Consider the following 14237-nt stretch of genomic DNA (forward strand, 5'->3'; position numbering starts at 1 on the left):
TTTTACCTTCTACCATGAAATCAGGAGTGCATTATTTGTGTTAGATGTAGCTTTCTCCATAGCCATCACTGATATTGCCTACAGATAGAATGAAGAGTTAAAATTACCTGCATAAGCTGAACCAAAGAACGTCTTCCAGCTTAGTTTCAGTATCTTAGGTGGACATATTCTTATCCAGGAAGTTCTGGAAGAAGATCCTAATTCAAGTCTTAGTAGGGCACTGGGGATAAACCAAGGGGCATAGAGCAGCAGCCCCTAAACTTTTGGGCACCAGGAGCTGGTTCAGTGGAGAAAGGTTTTTTTCCATGGATGGGAGGCAGTGTTATTTTGCATACTGCCTGCATCCCGCAGATGGGACTTTGCTTGTTTGCGGGGCCAGGTTACTGGCATGCTGTGCTGGTGCTGGTCCATGGATCAGAAGTCAGGGACCCCTGGCATAGAGAACAAGTCAATTCATTGTGGACTGCATTGTTTCTAAAGGCATTGTGTTTTAATAAGGGTAGAATGACACAACAGAAACGGTATCTCCTTGCTTCTGAATAATCTGCTCGTCTTTATTTGTACATCAAAATCCTTCGGAAAGAAAACCTATGATCTAAAGCAGGAGTGTCAAACTTGCAACAACACACTGTTACGTGATGTGTCGCAACATTTCCCCCCTTTGCTAAACCAGGGGTGGGCGTGGCCAACACATGATGTATCTGGCCCGGGACCACGAGTTTGACACCCCTGATCTAAAGGGTTTATGCCTCTCGTCTGCATCTCCTAACTTAAGAAGTGGTTATGCCTAATCTTCTGTTGCTTTATGAGTCTATATGCCTCAGTGTTGTGTCTGGGCGGATGGCGTAATAACGGAGATGAGACCTCGGATAGTAACTTCAACTCTTTATTAGTGACTTCTGATCAGAGCGAAAAAGCCTGGCTGCAGCAGCTCCTTTTATAGAGCTGGCTGCTGCTAAAGCGTCCAATGACAAGGATTTAAGCCTGCCGCGCTTGGGTTGCCCAATCGCGGCAGCCCGTTAACCAGCCAATCGGATTAGCCCAGAGCGACCAATCACGACCCGCTGTTAGCGGACCAATCAGGTTTGCAGGATTACGAGCCTGCTAGTCCGGAACACCCAGAATTATCGGTTGTCCATTCCCCTTCTAGAAGCATATTCCCCCTGAGGAGACTAGTGCTTACTCAGCATGACAATTTGGAACTCAGCAAATATTTGTTGTACATGTGAACCATCAGTTGAAGATAAATAAACCTCATTTTTAAAAATTATTTCCCTACAATGTAAGGAAATCTGTGCCCTCCTTTCCTTTGCAACTAATCAAAACACTACATATTTTTTTTTCAAATATGGACCGAGTTTTAACATCTCCAAAAACACAGTACCAGGTGGCAGTTATTCCTGGCCACTGACCCATAAATCCTTGGGAAATTGTCTGAGAAGCCTGATGTGCAATGCGTCACTTCTGCTAACATCAGTGGAAGTTTGCTTGTCTGCTAGCTGGCGCAACACAAATAGAAGAACAACAAACCCATTTACTCCCTGCCCAGTTACTACGTGAGCCTCCAACCCTATGAGCAGTGAGCTTGCCTTGGCATCTGAACAGCTGGTCATTGCAGAATGGCTTCCCAGGGAACTGTAAAAACCAAATGTGGCAAGAGATAATTAATTGAAAGCAAAGACATCTGTTGTTAATTAATTCCCCAAAGCCTGGTTAACTCTTCCCTTACTCATGTCTGTAGAATTCCAAGCCAGCAATTTTCCCAACCAGATAGCCAAGCTTAGGACATACTTCAGGTGGGTAGCAAAATTATATTAGGGCAAAAATTAAGTAAATAAAAGAAACAGAAGATTAAAAATCTTATACTTTTAACGGATTTAAGGTGAATTCCAACAGTTGCTTTTCACATGAAATATCCTTTTGAGTGATTAATAAGGTGAATGTTAGGTTTAACCTTTTATTCATATAATTCCCAAAAGATAAGGAAAAATTCTGTTCTTGAAAGAATTTGATATCTAAATTACTACAGTATTTGCCATTTAACATGATTTTATTTTCAAAGTTTAGACTTTGTGTATATATTTATGTTAGCATTCCTACTCTTATGCTAGATAACTGATTCACTGTTTAGAAATGTGTATGATTCTTGCATAATGTATAAAAACAATATTTTGGAACATATTTTCAAGACCCATTATTGATGGATAGCTGCAACTGGAAGCAAATTAAAATGTTCTTTTAAAGCAATTCCATATATTGATAATACAAGATAAGTGTGTGTAAATTCCCCACACAGACCTGCATGTGTACACTATAAGGAATGTAAATTGTTGAAGTTTGTACATTCTAAATTTGAACAACAGGCATTCTGTATGTATATTTTGTATTAAGGCAATATATTTATGTATAAAAACATTTCAACTGAAATGTATAGTACTTTCAATTCCCAAGCCAGTATACAACACTGAACAATTTTAAGTCAAAAGTGAAAAATATTTTTATTAACAATAACAACATACTACAAAGAGGCAGAGGACTGCCCTTACATGCTACAAATTGTCTCATCCACTGTCTTAATATCATATTGTCAATTTTCTTTTTAAGAGGATATGAATTTTTTTTAATAGTAAGTGACTCATATCCGGTGTCTTTGAGTTAGGTTTAGTGTTTTCCTGCTGTGGGAAAAAGCGAAGGAAGCAGTTTCCCTTGTCTTCTTTTAAACTAATAATCTCTCCCAATTCTGTTCAAAAGCTTTTTTCTGACAGATGCCCGTGGTGGCAAAAAAGTCTCTCAATGTTGTACATTGAAAATGAAGAGCGGCATGTTCTGGTCACATGAAATGACACAATGCCAACACTGACATGTCCCTATCAAAGGACAAATGGAAGATGGAGCAGCAGGAATGAGATATGGGTCCCATCCAAGAATTCACAGGAAAGATCTGCTCCTAACTGCTGACAGATACCAAATGGATCCATGTTATTGTGGATGAATTAGCGGCTATTCTCTGCATCATGTTATTGGAAGAATTCAGCTGGTGTGCCAGGGATAAATCCAGAACAACTGCATAAAAACATTAGGTGAGCTGCCATTGCTTTGGATGCCCAGGAGGCAGCAAAATTACCAACTACTGGGCATCAGATAAGGCAGCAGCAACTGCCAGAATGAGAATAAACCCCTGCAGTTGGACCAGTAGGTGGAACATCTTACTATCATACTAAACACAGCCTGGGCATGTCTGCTATGATCTTTGGCTTTGTGTAATTGCTTCAGATTTCAACCAACCGGCATAGCTAGTTGTGCAACTATTCTTCTCTGGTATTTGGCTCAGGCAGCAGGAACTCTGCTATTCCCCAGCCTCCATGTGGAAAGTTCTGGTGTGAGGACAAAGAGAAAGAATAAAGACGATGACTACATGGAGATATCCTGTTACTTCAAACTTTTCATTGCAGTCAGGGAAAAAAAGAACCACATCTTCTAAACAGTTTCTGAGCCCAGAATCAAATCCAATAGAATTAACTCTGTCAACTTCTTCTATTCAGGTCTCTGGTTTCAAACTTGGAACTTCTCAAACCTCAGCCATCTGATAACTAAAGAAGAACAACAGAGACTTAATTAGCACAGTTTTCCCCTAAGGGTCCCACTTGGAGCTCCTGTTCAAGGATCAAGATTTGACTTCAGGAAGAAAAACAAAGGCCACAGCACTCCATGCAGATCTCCAGGCAATCAGCTGACTCGCAGCAGGCATCAATGATGCCACAATCCATGTCACAGGGCAGGTCACAATCAGCACATTCCCCAGAGCCACAGCAGCAGCAACAGATGCAAGAATCCTCAGAGCTGCAGGAGCCACAAGTGGCACAGTCCAGCATGATGTTGCAGAGGGTCAGGAACTCACAGAAGAGGCAGGAGAGAATACAGTGGACGCAGCAGTCTGGAATCAGAAAGAGACAAGGCTATCAAAAGCAGGCCACAGAGAGCCAAGCACAAGAGGCTGAAATAGGGCAGGAAGGCTGGATCAAAATTGGAAGGAAGGAGAAATGAAGGACAACTTTTTGCACAGCTAGAGCACAGCAGGATGCTGCAAAGGCATCACTCTGAAGCTCTAAGGATGCCAAGAAGAGCACTAACATTGAAACAAACCAATTGCGCACTGGCATCTGAAAGCTCCTAGCACCAGCCTTAGGATATTTTGTAAATGCCCTGCAGATGTAGATGATGGTGGCTGGACCTCATAATATAAAATTCTTGCTTCCATGGATCAGAATAGAAACTAGTGGCCTTTGACGGGGCTGAATGTATGAGTGAGTAAGTGATTATTTGGGAGGCAAAACAACAACACCCCTAAATAATCTTTTGGCAGTTTTGATTGCAAGTCTGAAGTAATTCCAGATGCATAAGCTCATAGTACTATCAATCAACAGTGTAGCTAGTCGCTCTTTCTATTTTTAACAGATTTTATTTCAAAGGTAAACAGGAGAGGGGAAGAAATACTAAGAAAATGCAGGAGAGTACCAAATATTGGATAATGCCTTCTGAGCTCTCGATAAAATCCCAGAGATAGTACGGACGATTTTTGATGAAACCTTCCTGGTCTCACTATTTATAGCACTGATAGAGGTATTTGTAACCCTCCTAGATTTTTGAAGAACTAAAGCCCCTCCATGTCACTAGCATTAGCTCTTCTGGCAGAATTCCCCAGACAAAGAGTCCTTCCATCAATTTCTTGGAAACAACGGCCACTGTGTTTCTCTGGCAGAATAACCATTAGCCCCCAGTAAATTCAAGAGTGAAAGTATGTCTTAAAAATACCTTAAAACTACATTAAGATCTAAACTCAGTGCTTAAAAAAAAGATTGGGGGAAAAATTGGGGGCAGTATTGACTACAATGGGTGGTGTGATGTTGAAAAGTGAACAGATTTGGATGAGGTCCTTCTGCGGAATATTCTTTCTTGATTTTGAGAGAGTTTTAAGGACAAGCGGCTGTTCAATCTGTATAGGATGTGCCAGATAAGCCTTGTTCTTCAAGGATATTGCTTACATAATACTAATCTCCTGCAGGAAGAATCCAGGATGACTGGAAACTCAATGTAAAACTTCCACTTTTCGCTGATTTCACTTGAGGTTCAGGACTTTGGACTTCCCTAGGTGCTTTGTTTTTGGAAACCTTGAATAGAGATGAAGCCTATATTAAGATTTTCATAAAAAGTTTTGTTGTACAGGTAGTCCTTGGACTTGGAAGTTGGGACTGGAATTGCTGACACTAAGCAACGTAGTCTTAAGGCATGATGTCATGTGACTATGCTACCATGACTTCCTGCTGACTTCACTTGTGGAAAGCTGATAGGGAATGTTGGAAATTGTGATTGCTGGGCTGCAGTTCACTGTGATACCATAATTGTGAGGCACATGCCAAATCCCCAGACGATGATCACATGACTGTGGGGACACTGTGATGACTAGAACTCAGAGGACTGATCATGAGTCTTCCTTATTCAGCATTGTTGCACATTTGAATGATTGCTGCACGAGTGGTTATAACACATCTGCATTTCCCACATTAAAATGACAGGAAACCATTCAACTAACTTTTGGGAATTGTGGCAGGAGAGAAAGGCTGCAAAAAAGAAAGATTCAGGAATTGCAAATTGTTGTGGAGCTTCAACTGCTATTCTCCTAAATCATCTCATAAATAAGTATCTGCTTGCATTACTTATCCTCTTATTAACTGTCTTTCCCTATTTGTACAGTGTCTTCTAGATAGTTAAAACCATGTTTTTCTTTAAAAAATATACTCAGGAATGCAATTTGCAGGGGTGTGGAAAATACACAGTGAAACAGGAGTTTGGCATTTATATTGAAAAACAAAATGCAAGTGTGTAGACAAAACACAGAAAGGAGCAATGGTATTCAAACTCCTGACTGCCTAGTTTCAAAAGCAGAAAACTTTTCCCAAACTTACGTCTATGCACAGCCAAATTGCTCTATTGTGATTTCTCAAATGCTATTCTCATACAGGGACACAGAAATAATTTAAAGATAAAAGAATAAAGACAAGACTGCCAAGAACTTTCCTATTTTGGGTTAATGCTTTCGAGGACAGTGGACATATAAGTAATTCCCTTAGTCCAAAAGATACATGATGTCTTCCACCAGCCTTTGGCCATCTCAGTGGGATAAACCTGAATGGAAAGGATACCAATATTGTGGGATCAAGGACTCGTGTTTTAAAAAGCAGGCCCAGTTCTTAATAATCTTCCAAGGTGAAGAACCAGTTGAAGATTTAGAGCTGATATCCTATTTTAATTAACCAAATTCTGAAAGGGGAGGGAAATCCAAAACTAAAATGAACGAGCTCTTCAATCTTTGAGGTTGGATGAGAACTATGCTTTTCTCTTTCTCATCCTGTATTCCTTCATTATACCTCTTCTGCCTCTATTCCTTCTGTCTAAGTCTTTGCAATCACCTGATTTCCCCCCAAAGCAGGTTTTTTTTAAACCTTTGCAACTTTAAGATGAGTGGACGTCAACTCCCAGAATCCCTCCACCGAACATGGCTGACTAGGGGAATCCTGGGAGTTGAAGTCCACTCATCTTAAAGTTACTAAGATTACAAAAAAAACTGCTCGAAGGGGATGGGAGTTAAAGTTTAACCAATTTTACAGTCCTGGAGGCTTTTCTTGGTTTGTGTCACAATAAAAAGACCAAGTGGGAACAAGCAAGTGAAAATAGTCATGCAAGCAGAGAGATACCTTCCTGTGCTTCAGTAGGGATCTGAGAGGATGCTGATTTGGAGCTGCTCTTGCTTTTTTTGCTGATATGGCTGTTGATGGAGTGATGGGACTGCAGTTTCCGATGAGGCTTCTGGGAACTTGATAGTGATTTAAGTTCGGAACATAAGATCCCATTGCCAGCCTCTCCCTTAGAATTGCTGAGGTCATCTGATATATATCCAGCACCATTTTGTAGCAACGAGACACAAGTTAAGTCTGAAGGAATCTGGACAGTGACTCGGCTTTGCGGCTGACCTGTAGCAAGAGGAAAGACAATTTTTTTCTTTAAAAACAATCCTAATCCTAAGTCAACGTACCAAGTTTGTATACATCTTGACTTGATAGATAACATAAGCTGTTTAAAAAAGAAGAAAAAGAAATAAACTTTAAACAGAAAATAATCTTGCTTTTATTCAGTGTCAAGGAAATGCTCACCATTTGGATTTCTTTCAATTTCCTGGATGTATTTTCTTTCTTTTTCAGTTATTATCACCATTTTATACAGAATTTTAAGTTAACTCACCAGTTGATGCACACATTTAAAAAAATCTAACCAGACTTTATGTAATAGCTATACCTCTGCAAAACTGGGTAGAGGCAAAGTAATCTGTAGAATCTGTAGCTAATTTTTTTAACCCTTAGTTTCAAGACCAGGAATGATCTTTTGAAATGAATCTGGATAAAAACAAACATACAAATATGACAGCATAAAATGATACCTGTAGCTTCCACAAGATTAAATTGGGAGTGGATGTGCACATAAGATTTATGTCATCCAGGTCATGGTTGTCCCAAAGTGCTTTTCCAAGACGCAACTGGACTTTCTGTTTTTTTTTTAAACAAAAAACCCCCAATGTCCAGTTGCCTCTTGAAAAAGAACGTTTGGGACATGAGATTTATCTTATCTTGAATCAAGATTCTGTGCTATCATTTTTGATAATGGCATTTTATTATTGGATCAAAAGAGAATAGATTCCTTGGAATTTTTTCTATTTCTTGTTATCATTTCTCCTATGCATAACTTTCTCATAGAACAATTGTTTTATTGACTTTAATCTCTCAGAAAGCATTTTGAGAAATAACTCTAGTTATTTTTAAAGTCTACTTTCCCTCTTCAGTCCTTACTGCAATTAAATCTATTAGCTAGGCATGTAACTGAAATTGTTTCCAGCAATATCCTTTCCTGTGACTAAGATCTTTTTGAATTTTAACTCATAGAGGAAATAAAGCTTCTTGATAACAATGATTAAAAATCTCATGTTATTGCTTCTGTTTCAGGGCAACTAAGGGATTAGCAATGATTTGTCCCATTATGAGTCAGCTCTCAGAGAATTAGCTTTCCTTACTATCAGCTTCAAATGTGAGCAACAAAGGTTGGTCACAAGTTAGCAGAGATAAATTTCTCTCATGATAGATGCAAACAAACATGATGTAGTAATCAAAGACAATTATGCTGTAAGGTAGGACAGCAGCTGTTCCTATGAGGAGCAGTAAAAAAGAAAAAGAAAAAAGAAGCTAAAGATGAGGTTGCTCCTTTTCCCTTAACAATAAGTTCTCAAAGTCTGACACAGCTAAAAAGTCCTTCAAATGCAGGACAATGTTCTCATGTACTATGTATACATAGAAATTTACTGTCTGGAAATAATTTTTCTTCAAAAGTTAAAATAGTATGGTCTTTTTAAATAGTGGTTATCCCAAGTGGGCCTTCATCAAATCTCAAAAAAGATCCTACAGGAGCTCCTCCATAACAGACAACACAAAAAACAATAAAAGAACCAATGTCATCATTCCACACATGGCAGGAATATTGGAAAAGCTCAGGAGGATCTTTAGCCAACACAACATACATGCACACTTCAAACCCAAGAATACATTAAGGCAGAAGCTTATCCACAAGGATGAAACACCCAGACACAAAGTGAGCAACATGGTATATGCAATACAATTGTAGTGAATGATGTGCAGATCCATACATTAGGGAAACAAAACAACCACTTCATAAATGCATGGCACAACAAAGGAGAACAAACTCATCAGGACTAGATTCAGTAGTCCATCTGCATGTAAAAGACAAAGGCCACTCTTTTGAAGAGAGCAAAGTCCACATTCTGGACAAAGAGGAGACCCCTGATTTGCAAGAGGGGTCAAAGAGGCCATCTATGTAAAAACTGAAAAGTCCTTTCTCAATAGAAGAGGAGGGATATGACACCTTCTATCTCTAGTCTACAACACAATCCCTTTCAAAAAGGGTTCCACCCCCATTTGCACTACTCAGGTGATACTGACGACACAGATAAACCTCCAGGTAGCCTCAACAACTCTCTAAAAGAATGCAAATCACCAACTGTTTGCAAAGAGTATAAATGCCTCCATTCCCTCACCATCCAGTCAGAGCTGAAGAAGTTTCTTGGATGAGAAACGAAATATCTTCAAAGAAAAAAACAGAAAGTCCAATTGCTTCTTGAAAAAGCATCATTGAAGCAACCATGATCTGGATGACTGAGAATCTCCATAGATGTTTTTTAAAATAGGTTTTAGACTATATATGACAAAAAGCTAAACTGAACATGTAGATTAAAGTATGATATTAGGAGATTTAACCAATCATTTTTTCTGCATTTCAAAAATTTCTAAGACCTAAAAAGTAAACATCTGTAAATCAACAGGGCTTTTAGTAAGCATTAAAACATTCATTCTCCCTTACCTTCAGTCTCATTGGGGCCTGCTATCAGGCAGAAAGTTGGAATAGAAGTACATTAAGTTAATAATAAATAGTAATAAAATATCAAATTCAGAATTTTTAAGAATGATTTATGAGTTTTAAAACTCAGAAAATTGTATTGACCACATGCCAAAATTGAAACTATGTATAATGCAACATGGTTTGCATGAAAAGTATAATTTAAATACTCATTCTGTGCCAGTTTTTTTTAAAAAGGAAATACACATTTGGAAGTATTTCCATTCAACTTTAATTGCATTTATATACTAGTAACTGTGCTCAGGATCACAGCAGAAGTCCAAAACAAACATATAGAAGCCCCTTAAGGAAATTGAGTTATCTGGGAAAAACTGCTTGAAAAATACAAACATTATCCTGATTTTTAAGTCTTTCTTGGTGATGGTGTGAGAGCAGAACTCCTTGGCTGTATGTAATGCCTTGGGCGATCAGCCTTTTCTGTGTTAAGCACCTTGGTTGTCTTCTCTGAGCACTGTTAGAAAAGCCCAGTGCTGGCTGACCTGTTATTTAGCTCTTCTCCACTACAAACCATTTGACAATAAAACAGCAATTGTGATTGTAAACTGTTGTCTAGCTGTAGCCGTGTGGCTGCATTTTCTTCAATGGAACTTACTAGGTATTTATGGCTAAGAGATCATATGTATACATGGTTAATTTGCCACTTCACCAGCACACCAGATTTCAAATGATATATACCAGTCCCTTGAGGAGTAAGAAGTAACCAGATCTAAATGGCAACCACTCTATTGGAGGCAACATGTTAACTGATTGTGGTTTGGCTGTGAATGTTCAAGACTCCTTTAAGCATAAATTCAGAAAATTTTTAATTTAAAGAGTGAAAAATAATGGTGGTGCTTTAACTAAACCCTTTTAGGGCATGATATTTTGAAGTCCATCTTCACGCAGATGAGGTTCTAATTTTGGTGCATATACACTGCTCAAAAAAATAAAGGGAACACAAAAATAAGACATCCTAGATCTGAATGAATGAAATATTCTTATTAAATACTTTGTTCATTACATAGCTGAATGTGCTGACAACAAAATCACACAAAAATTTATCAATGGAAATCAAATTTAGCAACCCATGGAGGTCTGGATTTGGAGTTACACTCAAAATTAAAGTGGAAAAAAAACACTACAGGCTAATCCAACTTTAATGTAATGTCCTTAAAACAAGTCAAAATGAGGCTCAGTAGTGTGTGTGGCCTCCATGTGCCTGTATGACCTACCTACAACGCCTGGGCATGCTCCTGATGAGGTGGCGGATGATCTCCTGAGGGATCTCCTCCCACACCTGGACTAAAGCATCCCCCAACTCCTGGACAGTCTGTGGTGCAATGTGGCATTAGTGGATGGAGCGAGACATGATGTCCCAGATGTGCTCAATTGGATTCAGGTTTGGGGAACGGGCAGGCCAGTCTATAGCATCAATGCCTTCATCTTGCAGGAACTGCTGACACACTCCAGCCACATGAGGTCTAGCAGTGTCTTGCATTAGGAGGAACCCAGGGCCAACCGCACCAGCATATGGTCTCACAAGGGGTGTGAGGATCTCATCTTGGAACCTAATGGCAGTCAGGCTACCTCTGGCGAGCAGATGGAGGGCTGTGTGGCCCCCTAAAGAAATGCTACCCCACACCATTACTGACCCACTGCCAACCCGGTCATGCTGGAGGATGTTGCAGGCAGCAGAACATTCTCCACAGTGTCTCCAGACCCTGTCATGTCTGTCACATGTGCTCAGTGTGAACCTGCTTTCATCTGTGAAGAGCACAGGGCGCCAGTGGCGAATTTGCCAATCATGGTGTTCTCTGGCAAATGCCAAACATCCTGCATGGTGTTGGGCTGAAAGCACAACCCCCACCTGTGGATGTCAGGCCCTCATACCACCCTCATGGAGTCTGTTTCTGACCATTTGAGCAGCCACATGCACATTTGTGGCCCGCTGGAGGTCATTTTGCAGGGCTCTGGCAGTGCTCCTCCTGTCCCTCCTTGCACAAAGGTGGAGGTAACGGTCCTGATGCTGGGTTGTTGCCCTTCTACGGCCTCTTCCACATCTCCTGATGCACTGGCCTGTCTCCTGGTAGCACCTCCATGCCCTGGACACTACACTGACAGACACAGCAAACCTTCTTGCCACAGCTCACATTGATGTGCCATCCTGGATGAGCTGCACTACCTGAGCCACTTGTGTGGGTTGTAGACTCCATCTCATGCTACCACTAGAGTGAAAGCACTTCCAGCATTCAAAAGTGACCAAACCATCAGCCAGAAAGCATAGGAACTGAGAAGTGGTCTGTGGTCACCACCTGCAGAACCACTCCTTTATTGGGGATGTCTTGCTAACTGCCTATGCTTTCCACCTGTTGTCTATTCCATTTGCACAATAGCATGTGAAATTGATTGTCAATCAGTGTTGCCACCTAAGTGGACAGTTTGATTTCACAGAAGTGTGATTGACTTGGAGTTACATTGTGTTGTTTAAGTGTTCCCTTTATTTTTTTGAGCAGTGTATTTTCTACAGTCGATATTATATCTGGAATGAACAGGATATACAGAAAATGGCCTGGTTCACATATTTACGCCATGGACTTTTACCAAGTGTCATAATCAACTGGGTTCACATAATACACTAAAACAAAGTCCACCAAAACCACATTGTCACTTTAATACAATATGTGAATCAAAACATATCGAGCTTTTTAAGAAGTGCTACTCAAAATAATTGGGAAAAGGTAAAGGAGCACTTTGTACATTTTTGAAGAATTCATCCCAACTTTTTCAGTGTTAGTCAAATGTTTAACTTTCAGTAGACTATAATTAAGTAATGTCTCAATGTTCCTGTAATCAGAAGAGTACAGAACAATCCTTGGGTATACAAAATGTGTTGAAGCTGTCTTAAAAATGTTGATTTAATAGACAATGGACAGATCCATGGAAAAATTTAAATTATCTTGGCCAGGAAAGATATTTGAAGGGAACAAAGTGTAATTTAAACCAATTATGAACTATAAATACATATGAATTGTATATGTATGCATGTGAGATTATCTCCATCCCTCTCAACATTCTGAAAGTCCCTCAAAACCTGGCTATATTATCAGGCCTGAGGGGACTGGAGAGATTTGTGAAATTTTCCTTACTGTAATTAATATCTTATCCTCCTTTTAATGTTTTTTTTTAAAAATGTGACTTTTATAGTTTTTTAATCGAGTGCTATATACCACCCAGAGTCACTTTCATGTGAGATAGGTGACTATATAAATACAGCAAGTAAGTAAGCAAGTAAGTAAGTAAGTAAGTAAGTAAGTAAGTAAGTAAGTAAGTAATAGCACAATCTTGTTAGGTCAGAGCAAAGCAAAAGTTGGTTAAAAAGCAACGAACCAGCCCCCCTCCCCCGCCAGTAGATCATGTATTTTGGGGAGGGAATAGATTGTACATTTCCTCTCTCTGATTTGTAAAGCAGCAGTGAATTAGCACAAAGTGTTGAAAGCTAAAGGCACCAGGAGCCAATTCAAGAAACAGAAGCTATATTCTTTCTGGGGTGTCAACGGGACAGCACTCCTGAACTCCTCAGATGAAAAGGGCCACACTGAGTCATACTGAGAGACCACGCATGGCCTTCAAGCACAAGATGCTCCTTGTGTCAAGATACTGAGGAGAAACGAGGAAATGCACAGTAGATGCCCGGCTGTACAATCCTAATCTCTTTAGTTACGAGTAACCTATCAAAAGGGTGCTACTCGTACTCAAATCTCTATTATGAATACTGGAATCAAAGAGAAAACAAGTAGAATGGAATGTGTGAGGATGTATTAATATTGTGGTTTCCACTTATGTATACATCTTTAGGTGAATACAGAAAATATCTAGTTGCTTTGATTTTGGTTTGATCAATAAAATTGGATGCTCGGTCCTGCAAAAGCACTCTGTATAAGCAGCAAAACTGAACTACTCTCCTTCTAGGGGAATCATTTATAAGCAGAATTTCACTACAAACCCAATGGCAAACACATAGAGAATGCTAAGATAGACAGATAAAATATCCAAAGAATATAAGTCAGAACTGTTGATGATTAATAATGGTTGTATGAAATAAGCATGAAAGCATTCTGTGAAGATTTTCTTCCTTAAAGAACAGGACAGAATGGAACAATAATTTGGCTTTCTATAAGGATTGTTTTCCTGGAGAATAGATAGAAACAATTTCAGGCCAATGACTACTTTTCACGATTATGAAACATCCACCTCTAACAATTTTAAATTTTATTTTAAAAACTTCTAGAACAGCGGCCCCAAACCATTTGGGCACCAGGGACCGGTTCTGTGGAGAGAGGTTTTTCTGCAGACCAGAGGGGGCATGGTTTTGTATGCTGCCTGCATCCCACGGATGGGGTTTCGCTTGTTTGCATGGCCCAATTCTGGCATGCCATGGCCCGGTGCCACTCCATGGATTGGAGGTTGGGGACCCCTGTTCTAGAACACTTTTCAATTGATGATCTCAAAGCATTCCAAATCAAGGCTTGGTTGCATTTTATCATATTGTCCTTATCCTCTTAGCCACAATTATCCTATATTAATTCATAACTATGAGGCTATGAACTAAGAACTAACATCACATATACCCTATGTATACTGTATTACAATTAAAATTGAATGAAGTTTACATTCCTTTAGACTACGTGTTAGGAGTAGTCTCTTCACCCTTAAAAAAAAATTTA

At 39.5% G+C, this 14237-nt stretch overlaps 1 protein-coding gene across 2 annotated transcripts in view; it reads right to left on the reverse strand.

The window, feature by feature from the left end:
- Nucleotides 1–2031: 2031 nt before the first annotated feature.
- MDFI (MyoD family inhibitor) overlaps nucleotides 2032–14237 on the reverse strand; it is a 58978-nt gene continuing 46772 nt past the window's right edge. The window contains exons 4-5 of one of the 2 annotated variants that reach the window (XM_026680406.2): nucleotides 6753–7028; nucleotides 2032–3934 (exon numbers count right to left, since the gene is read on the reverse strand). In XM_026680406.2, coding sequence (XP_026536191.2) covers nucleotides 3678–3934; nucleotides 6753–7028 — 533 coding nt within the window. In that variant the 3' untranslated portion in view covers nucleotides 2032–3677. The remainder of the gene's footprint in view (nucleotides 3935–6752; nucleotides 7029–14237) is intronic. The other variant, XM_087959767.1, reaches the window with a different exon arrangement.

This window comes from Notechis scutatus, chromosome 3 (genome assembly GCF_049901735.1).
Source record: "Notechis scutatus isolate UNSWTSFEM ecotype Mainland chromosome 3, rNotScu1.2, whole genome shotgun sequence".
NCBI classification, from domain to species: domain Eukaryota; kingdom Metazoa; phylum Chordata; class Lepidosauria; order Squamata; family Elapidae; genus Notechis; species Notechis scutatus.